The sequence below is a fragment of the Lonchura striata genome, chromosome 5 (assembly GCF_050655825.1).
Source record: "Lonchura striata isolate lonStrDom1 chromosome 5, ASM5065582v1, whole genome shotgun sequence".
NCBI classification, from domain to species: Eukaryota; Metazoa; Chordata; class Aves; order Passeriformes; family Estrildidae; genus Lonchura; species Lonchura striata.
The window spans coordinates 35547238-35567412 of record NC_140707.1 but is presented as its reverse complement, the minus strand read 5'-3'; the positions used below and the strand labels follow the sequence as shown (position 1 = coordinate 35567412).

At 47.7% G+C, this 20175-nt stretch overlaps 1 protein-coding gene across 6 annotated transcripts in view; it reads left to right on the top strand.

Annotated features, from left to right (window-relative positions):
• Positions 1 to 8730: 8730 nt before the first annotated feature.
• Positions 8731 to 20175, top strand: part of CREB3L1 (cAMP responsive element binding protein 3 like 1) — a 44900-nt gene continuing 33455 nt past the window's right edge. Inside the window, exon 1 of one of the 6 annotated variants that reach the window (XM_085581804.1) lies at positions 8731 to 8916. In XM_085581804.1, the coding sequence (XP_085437930.1) occupies positions 8809 to 8916 (108 nt within the window). In that variant the 5' untranslated portion in view covers positions 8731 to 8808. The remainder of the gene's footprint in view (positions 8917 to 20175) is intronic. The other 5 variants (XM_085581803.1, XM_085581802.1, XM_021533404.4 and 2 more) reach the window with 5 other exon arrangements.

Below are 20175 nucleotides of genomic sequence, written 5' to 3'. Positions count from 1 at the left end.
TGCCTATGTCGGAGCCAGCAGTGCACATTTTCAGCCAGTTCCCTGCAACTGTCAGAAGTCACCTAAGAGCAAGGAAGGCAAGAAATTTCCACATCTCCATGACTTCAGGTGCCCAGCTTTGAGAAAGCTGCTAAATGTTCTGAGGTACTCGGAGAAAGGAAGATCTAGCAACATTGTTAGCCCTGTTTGCCACACAAACCAGAAAGTCTCATTTCTCTAGTACACCTTTTCCTAGAAAAACTGGCTGCTCATAACTTGGATGGGTGGTCTCTTCAATGGGTAAAACACTGGCTGAATGGCCACACCCAGAGAATTGTGGTGAATGGAGCTAAATCCATTTGGTAGCTGGTTGCTAGTGGTGCTCCACAGGGCTCAGTTTTGGGACTGGTCCTGTTTAATATCTTTATTGATGACTTGGACATTGGGATTGATGAGACCCTCAGTAAATTTGCAGATGACACTAAATTGTGTGGGAGTGTTGATCTGATTTGAGGGTAGGAAGTCTCTGCAGAGGGATCTGGACAGGCTTAATCAATGGACTTAGGACAACTGTATGAGGTTCAATAAGGCAAAGTGCTGGGTCCTGTGCTTGGGTCACAACAACCCCATGCAGGACTACAGGCTTGTAGAAGAGTGGCTGAAAAACTGCCCAGCAGAAAAGGGCCTGGGAGTGCTGGTCAACAGTGGCTGAACATGATCCAGTCTGTGTCCAGGTGGCCAAGAATGCCAATGGCATCCTGACCTGTATCAAGAATAGTGTAGCCAGGGCAGTGATCTCCCCTCTGTACTCAGTGCTGGTGAGGCCACACCTCAAGTGCTACATCCAGTTTTGGGCCTCTCACTTTAAAAAGGACATTGAGGCACTGTGCAGGTAGAGAGACTGATTTCTTCTACCATGCCTGTAGTGAAGTGCAGAGGAAGTGGCCTTAAGTTGAGATAGGGGAGATTCAGATGAAGTATTAGAAAAAGATTTTTCATTGTTAGGGTGGTCAACGTTAGAATAGATTGCCCAGGGAGGTGGTGAAATCACCATGCGTGAAGGTGTTTAAGAGGCATCTGGATCTGTGATGGGTGATGTGGTTTAAGGGTTACCGTGATACTGCTGGGTGGATGTTAGGACTTAGTTATCTTAAAAGTCTCTTCCAACTTTGATGGTTGTATAATCAGCGGATGTTAGAGATGCACAGGTGCAGAGCCATGGGCAGGGAGTTCTTGAGCATTTCAAAGAGCCACTTTCTTAATGACACTGCCTTTGGCCATGTTTCATGTTTTAGGCTGCTCCTATACTCAAGTTCTTGATGAATCAAAAGCTGTACAGTAAATGGCAGTACCAAAGGGACCTGCTCAGTATGCCAAGGAGACACAGATACACTGGGACTCTACTGCCTTGCCTTGCCTTGCCTTGGCTAAGCTATCTGCCCCACAGTCAGCTGCAGAAACCACATCTCTCCCCACTTCTGTTTCCTCGCTGGGCATCTCTCTAGCAATCATGAAGGATTTGCTCAGTGAGTCTTAACAGAAGGCAGATGATATTTTTTATTTCTTTACTTCAGGTCTCAATCCATGCATGAAGAGCATGCCACACTTGGCAGCAGCTGTATGAGACTTTTTCATCCAGGTAGTCCCTCCCCTCCTTTTTGCAAGTTGAGAAAATGACACTAGGGGCAATTTCATTCACCAGGGCTTCCCCCAAAGTAGTTCCTGCTCTGCAAGAGGGCAGTTGGCTGGCCCAGATGAGCTCTCCTGAGGCTGGGAGAGCAGTGAGGCCAGTTCCCAGGAACAGCTGCTTGCCCAAGTGGTGTGGACAGTGCCAGCCTCGCCTGGCTTTCCTACATCCCACCCCAGCCCCATGCACTGCTTGGGCAGGGAGAGGAGGGCAGGGGAGTTTGCTGCCAAGAGTGACACGTCTGTGTGTGCCTGACAGCATCTGTTGCCATGGCAATGCATATTTGAGCCTGAGCCGAGTTGCATCTTCCCTGAAGTTGTGAATTGAGCTTAGCTTTATTTATTTAAAACCAACCATAACGAGTGAAAGAAAGACAAGAGACACATTACAACTCCCCTTGCACAGGACGTAGCCAAATGAGTCAGAGGCACTGCAGGCTTTAATCAGCCTACCTGACGTCAAACCTCTCCATCAGAGGAAAGTACCGCCTGGAAATGTCAACATGCCCAAATGGAAAGGCCAGAAGGTAAATCTTTTCCTGTGCTCACTCACTGAGTAGGAAAGAACAATTAAAATTCAGCCAGTTCCCTAGACACTTCTTAATAGCACTCTGATTGAACATTTTTCTCCTCCTGGTCCTCTCCCATCCCTGGTGTTAGCTGCCTGGGGACAAGGCCTATTGGTTTGAAGGATCTTTCTAATGTAGCATCAAACCCCAGATCCTGCAAGAACAAAGTATTACCACCAGCAACAAAAAAGGGCTCTGCAGGAAAATTTTGTCACTGAAGTGACCTCTCCCACAAACTGAGTTTACCATGCCATGACAGTGGTTCTCAGTTTCACACATGTGAATAGGCATGGGTAAAAAGAGCAACTTAGCTTGGACCTATGCCACCTGTCAACAGAAAGTTGGAATGAGGAAGAAAAGCAGCAGGAATGAGACCATTTTTTTGCCAGAGATGTCAGACACCTGAGGAAAGGTCAACACTAAGCCTGACAGATGCACCATAGCAATAGGAAATGATCATGGGCTGTAACAGATTTTTCTTCCCAGCATGACCTACTGGGAAGAAAAACCCTCTCGCATCCTTTGTAACAAAACTCAAACTTTGGTCCCCTGTAATATACACAAGGTAAGAAGGAACCCCCAGCTTTGAGTACAAAAAGCCTGTTCTTGAATGTATATCTTAAGCTAGGTGTACAAAAGGGAGAGGGGTCAGCCAAGTACACCTACAGGTTTATGTGCCCCTTTGACAAACATCGAGCTAGGAAGCCTAGGAAAATCATCCATTCCCAGCCCACTGGTGTTTGCCAGGGGTGACAAAGGGACACATCAGGGAAAACAAGCACCCAGAGAAGGAGGAAGGAAGGAAGAATGTAAATGCAAACCGCACCACTTAAAAGCAGGGCAACATTCCAGTTCCTCCAAAGTGTTCCCCACACCCAGCACTGTACAGCAGCCAACCTGGTGGGCTTCTAATCTTCCCAAAACACTTAACACTTCTCCGCCTTTTATTTTTGTCCTAAATGTGTTTTTGCTTTGGTGGCTGATCCTGGCTATGTGCCTGAGACTTTACACTGGGGTTGCTTTTCTCTAGGAGATGTCTGTAATGAAGGTTTCTTCCACCGTGTTCTCTTCCCCTGTAGTGAAAGTCTGTAATTACCACTGAGGGGTGAGGCAGACAGCACTGAAACAATGTCATTTGAACGGGGGTGAGACATGCCTGAATTGCTGGGTTGTGCTTTTCTCCTCACAGGATTTCTTGTGGATCTGGACCTTGCTTTTAACCCTTGGCAGTACAGGAAACATCATCCTCCCACTTTCATGACCAGCCTGTGTGTGCTGTGTCCACTTGGTTCTGACCAGGGCAGATTCTGTTGGATGTAGCCAACATGCAAGTGTCTAACTTCTCTACCATGCCTGAGGGGTCAAGTGGCACAAATCTGCATAAATTGCTCTCTAGTCATTCATGTGGGTAAGTGGGAGTTTGGAGTTGACTCTACATGGCACAAACAGTGTGTCAAAGCAGAGTTGTTGCCATCCCTTGCCCTGATGCAACCAGTCCTGTTCCAGCAGCTCTTCAGCTGCCTCTTGTACAAAAGCCATCTGCTTCCCACTCCTTGATGCAGGGTATCTTCTTGAGGTAAAATTCAGAGTGTGCAGCTTGTCATCCTCCCTAGGGAAAGATTTGAGTTGTAGGAAATGGTTAGGAGAAAAGAGGCAATACGTTCCCCCAAGAATGACTCTTCTGGTTGTCTCCAGCCCTGTGAACTCTGCCTGAATCCCTTCTGCAAGCGCGTCTTGCAACTATGAAGGCTAAAAGCCTAGTAAATAAAAAGTAGTGCGTAGGAAGCAGAGGTGGCCACTGTCTTCTGCTGTCCTGCAGCTTCCCATTCACATAGTATCTTCAAATGCTAACAAACTGCTGGTAGGAGATGCCCTCATATTGAAGTTACTCTGCACCCAGTCAGCCTGAAAGTTGTTTGAATCCCCTATTGTCATGCCTATGCCAGCCTGTGCTCTTTCTGATGTATAGAGCAGGAAGGGGAGATTGTGTGTGACAAGGCAAAGGAACAGTCTTAGCTTGCCATGAAGAAATGAAGGAATTACAAAGAGATTTTTCCTCCTATATCAGTTACTTCCAAAGTGGTGAGGTTTTATTTCTCATATTTTGTTACAGTACCCATTTACTATTTGGGGGCTTTGCTTTTTGTCATACTGGCAGAAAGACATACAGCCACAGGCAGCTCAGCCACATTCCCAGGACACTAAAAGGGTTCCATGAAGGGATGTTCATGGATCCAATGTCTTGTACTCAAGGCTTTCCTTTTCCTAGGTCTTTCCTTCTTTCTTGTCTGTCACTCGGTCCTTGTTTGCAAGGCTGATTCAAATCTATCCAAGAGCCCCAGGTTTACCCCAGAAAGAATAATAATTGCAGTGCTGAGCTCTGTGGCTTCCCTTTCATTCCCCACATAGCATTAGGGTGCTCATTGAAACCACAGCATTCATGGACCCTTGCCATATGCAAACATGCAATTAATATGCTCTTCACTTTCCCCTGTACTTCCTAAGCAATATGGGGGCAAAAAGTGCAAGTTGTGGTGCATATTTCCTTATGACACACACGTGTCTGCACTTCTCTTCAGTGCTCCAGCATGGCTCATGCCTACCTGGATTCGGTGGACATTAAAGAAGTGTTTCTGCTTGCAGGCAGACATTTAATTTGATGTCCTATGCAGCTGCACACAAAGCAATATGCAGAACACAATTCATTCCCTCTTTCAGTTGTGGAGGCAGATCTATGAACATTTTTTTCACAGGTATTACCCTCTTTTCTGTTTTTAGGAGGGAGCTGCAATGGGTATGATCTCTGCACTGGCTCCCCTCCCTGTCCCGCTGCTGCTTGCTGGTGGTGGGAACAGGTGTGCTGGGTACCTGGCTGGCAGGGCACACAGCAGGAAGAAGGAAATGGAAAGCAGCTGATGCTGGCTGGAGAGAGCCATGTGTGCAAGAGAGAGAGTTTAAACCAGCCACTGGAAGGAAATCAAAAGGGAGACACATTTCCTGGATGAGGCAGGGTTGTGAATCAGAGGGCAAAGAAAGGCTCCAGTGATTGCAAGTCCTTCCTCAAAAGTTACCTTTTGCTAGAGAATGTTTTGCTGTATCACTGTCTTGACTTTTTCCTGAGTTTTTAATTGTCCCCATAAAAACCTAAATGAAGACATCAAATCCAGAGAAAAGATAAAGCAAAATGAAGGCAAGACTGTTGCAAAGAGCCAAAGTATGGAGTCCACATGACTCCAGAAAACCTTCATGACTAGGAAGACAGGCTGTGGCAGAAACTGTATATTCCATCCATATGAACACCAACACTGAAAAAATAAACAGGACAAATCATATCTTTCACACACTTGAAGTAAAAGCTTGTCTTTGGTGGGTGGCAGTCCTAAAGAGCCAGCCTGACCTCTAAAGCAAAGCAGTTCTAGCAGCATGAATCATTCCCATACCAGGTGTCCAGGCTGCAAACACTATGCAGATGACCATTCCTGTAACAACAGAGCCTGTATGCAGCAGACCAAAAATCACCGACATTTCACCCTACATTCCTCAAGAAACACTCATCCTTGCAGAGTCTGTGAAACCTCTTGGCACAGTCCTTGGTGGGGGAACCAAAAGCTTCAGCTTGGCTTGTAACCAAATGGCCTGGATTGCTGTCCACATGTTCAAGCCCCGGGTCTGCTTACCTTGTCTTGTGTGTCCTGCTCACAACAATGCAGGGTGAAGGCAAAGCAAATGCAAAGTGATACGATGAGAGACTTGCAGTTCTCACTCCATGGACATAAAGGCAAGCTGTGGAAGCAGGGCCAGGCAGGATGGAGCACAGGAGAGCAGGACCCCTTTCTTAGGAGAAATGGACTGATGATTCACTTCTCAGCAGTGATAAAATTAGCTTGGTTGGTCATACATGTGTATTTGCAGTACCAAATATTGTGAGGCCAGGAAGACTTACCTGTTGTCAGTTTGACTTCTTCAGCCTGAACATACTTGATTGCTACTTCAATCTCCTGCTGTAGTCAGATTGCAAATAAATCTAAGTATAAAATCAGAGAAAACTGTGCTGGGAAGGAATTTGAATGATCATGTAATTCAGCCCCTTCCCCAAGGTTGCTTCCTGCTCTGCTGCATCTATGTCCCAAGAGATAGCTGCAGAACTTGGTTTTAAAGATGCTCTAGTAAGGATGATGCACCACCCAAGTTTTGCAAACGCTGCAGTCTCCAGGCCTCTGCTTCAGCAGAGCCACTCAGCCTGTCCTCTTTGCTGCAGGCACCTATGACCAGTTGCAGCAGCACATCTGAGTTTTTCTGAACTGCAATCACCTCCCCTCACTCATCAACAATTTACCTGTCTCCAAGTCTTTTCTGGAGCACAAAACTGCTTGTCTGCAGAAATAACTCTCCTTTTTGACCCCAGAAGGTCAGTAGCAACACCCTCTGATCACCTAGATGACATTTCCATTGCCTTTAGTGAACTGCAGTCATGCCTGACATAAGCAAAGCGTCCATTTCAAAGCTCTACACAAATGCTAGGGATGGGGGCTCCCATCAGACCTCCAAGATGGGACAGAGCAGCTTTCCTGTTCAACATCAAAATGGGATATTTGTTATGATTCTTCCTTGCCTGCGAAGGTGCAGCAGTCATAGGCAGAGAAGCTGTATCTGGGCAGTTGCACTCAATACTAAAAGCACTGAGTAGAAGCAGAATTTCAGACCAGGCAATTTTTTTATTCCTGAGATATTTTAATTTCCAGAATGGATTTCAAAGCTCTTATCTGACTGTGCCAAAGCATTTTCCCTTCAGAGCACAGACAAATAAGTGAGGTTTACTTTGCCTGACCTTTTCTGATGACACTGCCACCCATGCTGTGCAAACTGTAGCTGACACCATCTGAGCTTCCTTGGCCTGAGGATAAATACAGTGTGTATCCTGAGAAGAGGCTTCCTTGTGTTAGCTTGGGCAAGGCACTGAACCAGAAACTCTTGGTTTCACCAGTGAGCCTTCATCGTTAGGGAAGTGATATCTGTGTTTGGTTAGTGGCAGGAGGGGAAGCTGCCCCTGCTGTGGCTCTGTCCATGTGCTGTGACCCTGGCTGTCACTCCATTGCTATGGCAGGGCTCGGTCTGTCCACTCCTTGCAGCTGAGAACCCTGCTGACTGGGATGTTAAAAAAAAAGGCATCTTCCCTCTTCCCTGGGACAGGTTTATGTCTTGCTGAAGGGTCTGGATGGATTTCTTCTTCCCATCTTAGTGTGGCAAAGGTTTTTTTTGTTTCTCCCTTTAAACCCACTGGCATGCACATTAACAAAGGTTTCTTTACCATTTAGGAAGTAGGAACAGCGTTATTTTCTCAGCACAACTCCATCCTGGCTGAATTTATGTCTCTGACCTTTTACCCAAAGGGTCTTTACACTTGACTGAAACATAAGGTAAAAGTAAATGTAACTGAAAGAGCTCATTGTGTGTGTAAGTATAAAGGCTTTTGTGTGCAGGATGTGGCTGCTTGTGCAACCAGTAGCCAAGGAGCACCTTGGGTTGTGCTGTTAGTTCTGACAGCCATGGAGAATGTGGAGCAAGAGCCTGAATGGAGGAAAACCCCATGTCCAGTTCAATCACAGGCTCCAGCCAGTTTCAAATCAGCACTTCTTTGACAGGACCCTCACCACTGGCAACTTCTGGCTAGGTTTCCCCCAGGAGAAATGCACTGCTATCTTTGGGTTTTTTTCTCCAGATGCCTGTGACCAAGAAAACCCCTCCTTGGAGCTGGGACTCCAGTCTGTTCTCTGTGGAGCCATGGAAATAGGGACAAATAAATAAAACATCAGGGCTTCTTAAACGGGCTTATTATAAGTGGTTTTCTTGAGTGTTGGTTGGAGTAATGATCAGAGAGGACAGGGATCCATAATCCTATTTATCTGAAACCATATAATCTTCCTGAAGCTCTTTAATAGTGCCCAGCTCTTTAATTACAGAGCAGCCGCACGTGCGGCTGCAGCCAGGCCTACCTGCAAGCCCTCTGCGGGGAGCGGGGGCAAGGAGACCTCCCTGCCGGCTGCCCTTCGGGCTCCGATCCCGCGGAACGCCCGTCTTTCCCGGCGCTGCTCCCCGAGGGATGCAGAAGGGCCACCAAAGCCGGCCGGCCGGCTGCTGAAAGGAGGGTTTGTTCGGTTCGTCAAACTGCCACGGCTCTGCCGGGGACCAGCAGCGCCCTCGGGTCCCTGCGCAGCGCCGGCAGGAGCACGGGGGCCCCGGGCAGGCACCGGCCTCACCCCGCCCGGCGGTGCGGGGGCTGCCCGGGAGGCGGGGGCCCTGCCTCGAGGGGTGTCTGCGCGGGAAGTCCCGCCCCGGCGGCTCCCGGAGAGCGGCGGGGGCGTGCCGCGGCCGCCCGCCGGCCCCTCGGCAGCGGGGCACTGACAGCCGGCCTGAGCGGCACCGGCGCGGCGCTCCGCTCCGTGCCCGCCCGGCGGTCGCTGCCGCCCCGCCGCCCATGGGCCGCCGCCACCGGGGGGCGGGCGGGAGCGTGCGGCCGCAGTGAGCCCGGCCGGCCGAGCGCGGGGGGCGGCCGAGCCCCGGCGCCGCGGGCACCATGGACAGTATCCTGGAGCCCTTCCCCGCCGAGCGGCTCTTCCCCGCCGCCGGCACCGGCTTCCTCGACTTCGGCGACTTCAGCGAGGCGGACTTTCTCAGCAATGTGGTAAGGGACCGCCGGCAGCACCCCCGCTCCGGCGGGCCGGCCCCGGCAGCGGGGACGGGACGCGGCGGCGGGCTCTCCTCGGTCCCCGCCCTGCCCCGGGGTGCCCCGGAGATGCAGGTAGCCGGGTGCCTGCCGTCGCACACGGCCAGCCCCCCGCTGGACTGGCCCAGCCGCTGTTACCCCGAGGAGACCCCGCCGGGGAATCTCAGGGCTGTTGTACACTATGGTTTTACGAGCCTGATGGCTGGGGAGAAGTGTGCGGTGCCAGGCGGGGAATGTACGACCTGCCGTGTGTGAGCTCGGGCAGCACCGGTGGCACGGCCGGTTGCCGCCGGGAGAGCTTTGGGCTCAGCCCCTCCTCTCTCCTTTGCCTGTAACTTTTCCTCAGAGTGGCATTTGGGAGATGAAGCATCTACCGCTTGGCGCTTTGGCTGGGCTGATTTACTTTGGAGAGAAGGGTGAGGAGGAAGAGTGACTAGGGAGGAAAATGTGTTGCCAGTCTCAGGGAACCAAAGGGGCATTGTTCACCTCTAGGGAAACTGCCCAGTTTCTCCCAGGAGTCAGGCGAGTTCTCAGTCCAGCAACTCTCCCTGTGAACGCGCACAGACTCTTTGCTATAGTGCCCGAGCTCTCCATGGGAGTTTCCATGGGATCCTGCCGCCCCTCTGCCGAGCAGAACCCAGCCCTGAGGCAAAAGTGGGAAGGGCCCCACCCCGGAGGTGGTTTGGAGCGAGGGTATCCAGCGCTGGGCAGCAGAGCACTGCCTGAATGCGAGGCTCCGCCAGCCTCTGAGCAGCTGCAGCCGTGGGACAGTGTGCCTGCCCCGGACAGAGATCCGAGCAATGGCTTGTTACTCTCCTTTCACGGTGCTGGCACCTCCCGTGTTCCCGGTGTAGCACTGTGAGCATCCCTGAGGACTACCCTTGCAGTGGGAGCAGGGAACAGGGAGACGGTGAATCCTCTGATGAATCCACTTCTGCTTTGCTACACAAAAGATATTTGAAGTCTTTTGTGTTGCCTCCTTTGTGAGGGAGACGGTAGAGATGCAGAATTTACATAGATATTAAGTGCACTGCAGCAAGCAGAGCACACGGGGTCTGGGAAAGAGATTATGGAGGCAGCCCTATCCCTCAGAGATCTTGCCAGCTCCTAATTTCCGAGATAGCACTGTGCCTCGAGGACTGATTCCACTGGGCTCTACCAGAGACAACAGAGTCCGCAGTGTTCAGGCACACCTTCCAATGGCACATCACCCCAAGACTGAGCACGTGCCTCACCCGCTCATATCTGAGAGACGTGTTGTTAGGAGTTTTGTGCTTTCCCTAATTCCATACACATCCAGCGTGGATGAAGGTATGCTGATAGGAAGTGCTTTATGTAAAGACCATTTATTCCTTTACCAAAATGAAAATAGTATTGTATTGGCACCAGCCCTTTTACCAGGTGCAACATGGGCTGTGGTCAGAAGTCAGGGAACCCCTAACCAACATAGGGGGTACCTTTTTATAGTTAAACATAACTTCTGCCTGCAAGCAGATCCTGTGAAAAAAGCTTTTGTGTAAGAGTGCCATCTGGTGCCACCTGCCAGGACAGTGTGTTTAAAGTGTGTGGTGGCCGTGGGCAGGCTGGCTCTGTCCTGCCTCATTTAAATGGCTTTTCTGCTTGGAGAGCTGCCTCTGGAAGCAGCTTGCCGTTGTCTTCTCATTTAACTATGTTGCAGTGACTCAGACATCGTTGTGCTCAGATGACAGCAGAAAGGCGCTTTTTTTTAAGGCTTTTTTTTTTCCCCTATGGATTTTTTCCCCAACTGCCAGCGCCACAACTTCTGCTGGAGTTAAGAGTATCAAGCTGAAACCTTCTCGTCCTGCAGAAGATACATATAAGAGATTCTGTAGCCACTTCTCGCCTGCAAAATCTGTTGGTGATACAAGAGCCAGAACATAATACATCACCCTCTTTGTTCTCACTCTGCATGACAATGGGAAGGATGGAAGAAATACACTTGGATTTTCTTACTAAATCCAGCAAATCTCCTGGGATCTTGCAATGTGCGGAGAAGTTCTTTTGACATAGAACTGTGCAAAACATCACCATGCACAATTGCTTTCAAAGTTGCCAGTGTCTTTGCTTCAAAGATGGGCAAACTTTTCCAGATATTGTTCAACAGGCATTTTTCTTAAAACAGGGCAGGAATTTCAGCCATAAAATGTCAGTATGAAATTTTCATGAATATGATTTCCTCTTTTCAGAAAGGAAGTAGAAAGAAAAGATGGATGAACCTTGTTGCAGAGTCTGTGCTCCTTTGGGACAAGAATTGCATGTGTCTACTACTGTCCTTTCCAAAACCTTGGCAATCCTAATGAGTCATCTTGGTCTTTAAAAAATGGTTCTCTGTATTGTTCATCTCAAGCTGTGACAAAGAATTAATTAAGGCACATCTGTAGATGCCTCTTCAGAAAGATCTGTGTGCTTGCAAAAGAAAAAAAAAATTAATGTGTAGGAGCTGCCTTTCAGAGACAGCTTCCCAGGTTGTAGGAATAGGTTGACAGAAACATCATGAAATTCAGCAAGAACAAACCCTGATTCTTGCCCTTGGAGTGGATGGACGGACAGACGGACTGACTCACCAGGGGTCATGGAGCACTAGTGTGCCTCAGTAGCAAAGGCAGCTAGGAGCAGGAGTGACATGGTAGATAGGCACAGGGAAGTGATTATCCCCTTTTTCTTGAGAATCATAAAACTGTATCTCAAATAGTGTCCAGTTTTGGGCTGCCTGATAGCAGAAAGACATGGATAAATCTGAGTGCATCAAGAGGGTTGTCACCAAGGTAACTGGGAGATGGAGAATTTCTCCTGTGAGGAGTAGGTGAGGGAGTTGGACTTCCTTAGCTGGAGAAGAGACAGCTCCAGGAGGACATAGCAGAAGCCTATCTGCACAGCTGAGGAAGTTTCTGAGAAGGTGAAGCCATGTGCATGGCAGGAGGATGAGTGGTCATAAATTGGAACAGGGAAGGTTCAGACTGGGTTTAAGGAACTTATTTATCACTGTAAGGATTTTGGGAGTTCTTTTTTTTAAATCGTATGGAGAGTGGTGTCTACTTAATTGGAGGGGAAGTCTTCAAAGGACACAAAATGCCTCTCTTCACTTAGCTTTTGTGAGCCAGACTTACACAGGATGGCTAACAGCACTGTCAGTCTCCTTTTGCTCTAAAGGCCATATACTGCTCTTGAACTTTGCAAGGCAACTTTGCTCTTTTTTTTTTTTTTTTTTTTTTTTTTTTTTTTTTTATGTAAAGCTAATCCTTCATGCTGTGCCTGTTTATAAATTTCACCCATTTGTGTCCTGCCCAGTCCAGCATATCTGATCATTTCTGGAAGCAACCATCTATTTGCTCACAGTCTATTACAATTGCACTCAGAGTGCTCTTACTTTCTCATTCGGCTCTTATCAGTGCTGTGAAACTCTTCAAAAGACTTATCTCTTGAGTCAGATTCACCACTGTGCTTCACTGGGTTTGTGACACTTGTGTCAGAAGGAAGCCAGAATAAACCAACCAAACAGGAGTCATGTGTTCCTTTTTAGCCCAGTACCACAGTGGGTTTGTTTCTTCCCTCTGCTTCTGTGTTTTATAGTGTAAAAAAACACCTTCAAAGATGACTTTGGATATTTATGTAAACACAGCTTTATTTTGACTCTATGCTTTTCAAAGCATATACTTTACCTCCTTCAAGAGACATCAAGGCAAGAAAATAGCCTGCATGCTGACTTGGGTCTCCACAGTTAGAAACTGCAGAATGGCTGTTCAGGCTGTCTCAGGAATGCTAACCCAGCTCTTCTGGGGAATGCACACTAACCCACTCTTTCCCTGTGTGATCCTAAATGCCCAGGCAATGTGACAAATGGCATTTTCTGGAGCCTACAAAGGGGCAGCAGAATGGGAGAAGAACTGCCTGTCTCTGTGGGTGTGTTCCTTGAGTGCAAACTGGGTGTTGGACTTACTATGTACTCTTTCCTTTAATATTGTCCTGGCCTGCAGGAGGAGAGTGGCAGGACTGTACATTTTGAGCAGGCTGAGAGTGATGCTGGTGCAACTCATAGGGAAAGCTTCCCCTGAAGATGAAGAGGCAATTCACCATGGATGACTGTCACTCTCACAGGAAGCCTGTACATGCTTTTATTCCTCTTATGCCTACTACAGGGACATAAATAGTACTTAAGTGGTGCTTAGGTGTTGGACTGACCTTTGGTCTGAGTGAGTTTCATGCTCTGTAAACTCCGTCTCGCCGTCTCCGTGCACAGTGAGGATGGAGAGCGCAGGCAGATTTGGTCACCCACTTCTTATCCCTTGCAGTTGCTAGACAGGGGAGCTCTGCTGTAACAGGAGGCTGGGTCTCCAGGACTGATGGTAATCTCTTGTGGGGACACATGCAGCAAGCATTTTGGCCCTCTAGTCCTGTGCCTGGTAAAATTTGGTCAGTAACACATTTATGATTAGTCTGTCAAGTACTGGATATGGAAAGGCTATTTTCTTTAATTTTTTCTTGGAACTCACCGACCAGATTCCTGTATCTGGAGCACAGAGACCTTATGGGGCCATCAGACCTGGCCTGATGGAAATTAATCCAAAGATAATAGTTCCCATATCTTTCTATTTCATTAGTCTCTTTGGATCCATCTCATAATTTCTACACTTCGTGGCCCTGTTGCTCCTTACTATCTCATGGTGGCACTTACACTTGCAGAAGTGCTAGCAGCAGGATGAAACCAGAGCTGAACATGGGTCCATACATCTCTCAGTCTGAGTCTCTGAGCATCAGCACTGTAGAGTCACCAACAGGAAAAATGTTTCCCTTTTGATAAAGAAGAGGGGAAGAAACTTGAACTTCATTTAGAAAACTCTAGGTAAATACATAGATCCAGAGACTGTGGATCATTTATGGGTCCTATCTGCCAGGAAATTGATAAACATTGGGGATACTCTTCCTAAATAAACACATTCATTTGTTGGACAACTGCCTGCATGTGCTGGGAACTCATTGTCCTAAATTATCATCTCAGCCAAAGTGGCGAGCCCATTAACTGTGCTCTTGGGCCAGAATTAGGAGAGAGGCTGCAACTTAGAGCAGGAAGGTGTATGTCCTAAACCAGGTTAAACAGTGGAGACAGAGCAGACAGGGCCATCATCTTGGTGGGGAGAAGCAGGAAGGTCTTTGTTGAAGTGCTTGCAGAGTAAACAAAGGGATGGCTTGGCAGGAGGTGGAGGTACATCTGTGCACACAGTCCACTCCCACCAAGGGATCAGCACCAGCTGGGAGATGCTGGAGTCATGTACTGCTCAGTCCATGTCTGCCAGGATGTCTTCATCCCCCGTGCATAAGGCAGCCATTCAATGCCACCACCACCATTTTCAGAGAGGAACAAACCTGAGGTTTCATTTGTATAGATCAGACTGTGAAAAACCTCTAAGACTGACCCACTATACCTTCTCTTGGTACAAGTGGACAAGCTTGTACTGTATGGTGGCTTCAGAAGCCACCATAGTGTGTGGTGGCTTCTGAATTTAATGAAATGTGTTGTGTTCATTGATGCAAAATATCTTCTGCTGCTCAGGAGCTCATCTGGTACTGCACTGGTCCTATCCTGTGCTGCTCTGGTCTCATCCATGACTGGTGCTGTGCTGATCCCAGTGCTGCACTGTTCTTGCTGAAGCCTGGAATGGAACTGTCTCAGGTAGAGCAGGGATTAGGAAAAAAAGAGCATTTACTGAAACAACCACTCGAAGGGGAATTTAGAACTAGGGATTTCGTAGCCACAGTTGTAGCTGCACTGTTTAAAATATGGCCAGGCTGGCACCTCTGTGACTTACTGCTCTGTTTCCTTGGAGAAAAGTTATTCCTCTGCTTGCTCCCTTTTTTCCCTCAGCATTTCTCCATAGGTTTTAAGGTAGTATTTAATTAGCATTTAAGAATTACTTATTTACTATTTAAAGAATTCTCAGTCTTAAAGGAAGCAAATGAAAATGCTTAACTCCCTGAAGTTTTCTTTGGGACAGCTGCATGGCAGATCTTCTACACATAACCACAGGCAGGATTGTTTTTGATAAGCAATTTGATTCTCAAAGCTCACTTGTTCCAGTGCATTTCAAGGAAGGGATGAGTCAACCCACTAAAGCTTATGCATCCTTGTCCTGTTGTGGACAGTCCACTGTAAGAAACCAGATGGCTCACAAAAGCCAGTTGTGATTCTCCTTGTTGCAGAGTTACAGGAAAACAGGTAGGGCACCAGCAATAAAATAAGCCATTATAGCTCTCCTAAGAAATGCCCAAAACCTGTCTCTTGGCCTAATCTGGCTGAGAGATTTCCCAGGGAAATTCCAGGTCTGTGCAGCAAGGTACAATACAGTCACCTATGCTTCACAGGCAACCTTGTGGTGAGCATTGCTCTTCAGGAGACTTGGCTGGAGGAGCCAAGTGTGTTAGGTCCTCAATTCCAAGCCAGTCTTACTCCTGGCATTACTACATCCTACCAATCCCAGCTTTCTGCCAGGAACTGTATTTTCACATCTGAACTGCTGAGGCTTCATATCTCCACATCGCAGATGAGAAATAAGAACAAGGGTGTAACAAAAGCCATCTTTCTTGGCTGGCTTCCCATGCTGGCACCATCTTTTTTCTGCTGCAGCAGGTGACTTCTGTGTGAGCAACCTCAGTGTAGTTTGGTATCCCCTGACTGAAATCATTGATCCAGTTTTCAGCCTGGCACTAGGACAGAGTGGGTGCTTACCTGGAGCTCAACTCTTACTTGTTCCTGTATCTGGGAGCTCAGCTTGGTTGTAAGTTGTTAGGTGTTTCCTTGGGTTGGTGTCTGCATGTTTTGCAATGTTCCTCAGAGCAGAAATAGCTGAAAGGTTGGAAGAGCCAAGGGCATGGCCAGAGTGGCAAGGGACTGCAAGTAGCATGCTGAAAGGCAGGTTGTGTCTTTCTACGCAGTTGTTCCCCATGTCTGCCATGCAATGTTTACATCTATCTAACTTATTTCCAGCTGCTCAAGAAAACAAATTTTACTTCTGCTTTCCTGTAAGGTTACATCATTCAAAGTTTTCCTTTCCTGTAATTTCCTGAACTGACCCAAACACTCCAGCCTTATCCTCTCAAACACCCCTTTCTGACTTCTTTTCCACATTCTTTTCTTTTTCTTTGTATCTCTCCTTTCACTCTTATTTTCTTAAACCTGTCCAGGGCTATCTGCCTTTGAAATTATGTGGCACTGCTCTGGCCTGGTCTGTATCCAAGTGGTAGATGCTTTACACTTGACACATTGATCAGCCAGAACAAGGTCTCATGAAGGTTAGAAGTGCACATATCCACATACTTTTTCACTCCTTTCTTTCTTGTCCTATTTTATCTTCTCATTTTCTAAGACTGGAGAAATTTCCTATGGAGCACCGTGCAAGGCTATTGTCCCTGAAACTACTACGTAATTTAAACCAGCACTGGAGTAATTAGTACCATCTTTAGAGCTCAAAGGTGATGCCTTGTGTGAGGTCATTTATTACAATCACTGTCCAGGCTATTCCAGAGGAAACTCACCCCTGACTACCTCAGCAAAGTTGCTTTTGGCTTCTTTACACTGTGACTTTGTCTTGATTAGGAAAAATGTTCATTTAGGTCAGTCTGGCTGACCTGATTAGCAAAGCCTGCTCAAAATGCAGTTAGCATTTTTCCTAGAATAGATGCAAAACATAATGCTTTCAACTGAGCAATTTGTGCCAGGAGTTCTTCCCCTGCAACAGGAATGTCAGGGCTCCCTTGGGATAAAGCTGGCAGCTAAGGCTGGAGGAGTACTACAACTTGGGCCTGACACCAGCTGTGTTACACAGGAGGAAACTGCATGCTACATTGGTTGTGGACATTCCTATTGGATTGTCAGCATTCGTCCTGCAGGTGAGCTTTGTTAGATCAATGCCCAAACAACATCCTCCATGCTGGCTCCCCACCAGTGTCGTGGGGTCACTGACTCCTCCTTTCAATAGCATGACACATTCAGGGGGGAGCACTGCAGTTCAAGAATAACCCATCTCTGTTGTTCGGGGTCTACCATGAGAACCTGCTCTGGCTCTGCAATATTTGCAGTCCTTTCACTGCTTGGAGGAGAGCTTTCCCCTCCAGAAAGGGAAAAAAGGTAGAGGGAGACCAGGATGAAGAAGAAGACTCAGCTCCAGAGCCTCAAGAGTTAATTGTTGCATGTCAGAGCAGCTTGATGTTAAATGAGTCTGCTCAATTCATGACAGTTGAAGGAAAGAGCTGGGCAGGTGCTTTTGGCTAAGCTCACTGCTGTCCCGGGGGGAGGGACTGCAAGCCAGGCAGCTCAGAGAGGAGGAAACCAGCTCTGACATTTGTAAAGATTGTTGATGGAAGGTTTCTTTCAAAGACTTTTCAGTCTCTCAATCTGAGAGCTCTTTGCCCAGGGAGTGCTGGAAATGTGGCTCTTCTTTCCAAGCAAATGTGGCAGACTCTGACAGTTGATGAGGTGCTGTTGAGCCACAAATACTGAATTGCCAATTGAATGATGTTGGGTTTGTTTTTGTTGTGTTTCTCTGTCTTTATGGATAGTGCTGCAGTGAAGTTGTTGGGAATGGGAGAACTGTATTTTAGTCCTGGCTCTGCCAATTTCTTAGTGTGTGATCCTCAGGATGTCAATTGCAATGATGCAGCTTTTGCTCACTATAAAAAAGTGGACATTCTTATTCTTACTGAAAAGGAGCAGTGTCACCAATAGGTGAAGCAGATTAACAAAAAACTAAGACTGGAGTGGGGTTTTGCTAGTAAGTATCTGCCAGGAAAGGTCCATACAAGTTATTACTTTGCTTCCCTAGTTGGACTCTTTTTCAATGGCTTTACAGCTACACATGATATTTGCCACATTTTCAGTTTGGCAATTCTGTTTCTATTCTCTACTGATATCACAGCTATCCTTCACCCCTCTCCTGTTCCTGATCCCTGTGGATTGCACGTGTCTCTATCTGACCTCAGATACTTCAAGCTAATTCAGAGTATTCTGTCTGTGTCAGTATGATTGACTGTGTTGGTCAGCATCAGGATTTAAACTAAAGTACTTTGGCCCATGCTGTTACTGGCCTGACCATTCTGGGCCTTACTGAAAACCAAACAATTTGTACTTTATAAATCCAGTGAATGGGCTGTACTTATACTTCATCCTCCACTGTACAACCAGACCCCCAGGCTCAGGCACAAAACTTCACTTCTCCACTGGTTTGGTGCTGAGAGCACCCTGTTTTATTTTTGCCCCAAACTGCTGCATGGTCAGTGCTGGGCTGAGTTCTCAGGCTCCCAAACTATTTCTCTGCTGGTTTGTAAATGAGAGAGAGGTAACAAGCTCCTTCTCATACAATACCAGAATGTCATAGCTTTATCAGTCCCTAGCAGGATATTCAAGACCCATGTCAGTCCCTCCTGCTGCTCAGCTCATGTTTTTCCACTGTCCCTTTCTTTGGAGGTACCTTTTCTTCACAGTAACTCTGTCTGGCCTGTTGTAAAGTTAGGATCACCATCATCCATTGGGAAGAGTGATTCAGAGGTGGCTTTTCCATCCTCTGATCCTTCTCATGTTCTTCAGGTTTTGTCAAATACAGTTGGCAGCAGTCCAGCAGCTGGATTAGCAGTAATTAATGAGCAAATGGCCTGCAGCCTTTTTTCAGACCTGGCAAAGCACATACCTTTCACTTTTTTCTTACTTGGTTTTCAGCTCTTTCTTATCATGCTGGGAGAGAGTGGAGTAGCAGCAGATGCTGCTCTGGTCAATAATGGGGAGTGAACAGAGGCTGCTGTGCTCTTTTCTTTGCTGCTAATTAGTACCAGGGTGTAGGTAGAGGCTGCTATCTAGGACAGCAAAACTGTTTTCTCCCTCCCCTTGTAGCTGCAGCCACAGTGAGCAGTCAGTGGCAGCTGTAAGCAACTGGGGTGAGCTGCAGCAGAGCAGGAGTAATGCTGGTTTCTTAATTTTCCTGCATGCTTCAGGCTCCAGGCAAGCAGCCCTTACAACCTCCTCCTTTGTGCCTGGAGCTGAAGTTCCAGGTGAGGTGAAGGCACACATTTCTGTGCCAAACCCAGCAGCCACACAGTGTGGTGAGGTCACCCAGCACCTTTGATACCTCTAAGTCTCATATGCCTTGCTGATATTTGATGAAATTGAATTACATAAAGTTGTCAGAGGATTTATTTACTTATTCTGGGAAAGAGTGAAGAATGCCAGAAGAGATGGAAAATAGGGAAAGAAAGAGGGACAAAAAACCAAAGATGAGAGAGGTAGCTATGTAGTTAGCATTCCTGAGCCATCTGGACCTGTTGGCACGGCCCCATCTGGATGGGCTCACGTGTTCATCCACAGCATGATGTAATCTTCATTGTCCAGCATTTGATTTTTCTCCTTGTAATGGATGGCCTCATATCTAGTGCATGTCTGGAGCGGGCATTTTGATTTCCTGTTGCTATTTGTGGACTTTTCCTGGCCGATCCTCAAGCTCAGCTCAGGCGGTTTGCATTCCTCAAGCAGAAGCAGCAATGCCACCCTGCCAGCAGGAGCGGAGGCCAGCTGCAGCCAGCCTGCCAGCCTGGGAGAAGCAGCCCTGCACGTGGAACCAGCTGTGGTTTGCACCGTGCTGCAGCTGGAGAGAGAGTGACACCTCTGCCTGGTGCTTTGACCATGGCACCTGAGCTCTGGAATCGGCTCAGCCTTCAACACAGAGAGGGTTGGCGGGACCACTGTTCCCAGATGCTCACAGGCTCTCCTGCCCTGCTGGATCTTGCAGCAGAACAGGAGGAAGGAGAGTTTTACTTGACTCAAGACCTATTCCTCCCTTTGGTAGATGTGAGTAAAAAGCAACTGATGATCTCAGTCCCTCTTCTTTACAAATACCTGCACCAGGGAACATCAGGACTCTTGACTACCCTGTGAAGCAGGTGGGCTTCCCAGCACACAGGAAGGAAGGCTGGGAAGGATCTGGTTTGACATTGCAAAGTACCACTCTTGATAGTGGAAGGCCTGTCATCTCCTTCCCTCCATCACTCAGTGAGTGCCATTTGCAGGAGGCAGTGCAGTCTAGTCAGAAGGATTCACTCAGGTTCCCACCATGTTCTGTGGGAGACTGCCATGCCTCACCAGTCATCTGTTATTTTCTCGTAGCCTTCCTAGCACATGAAATGAAGACAATTTATATGTCTGCCTCCATAACAGCACAG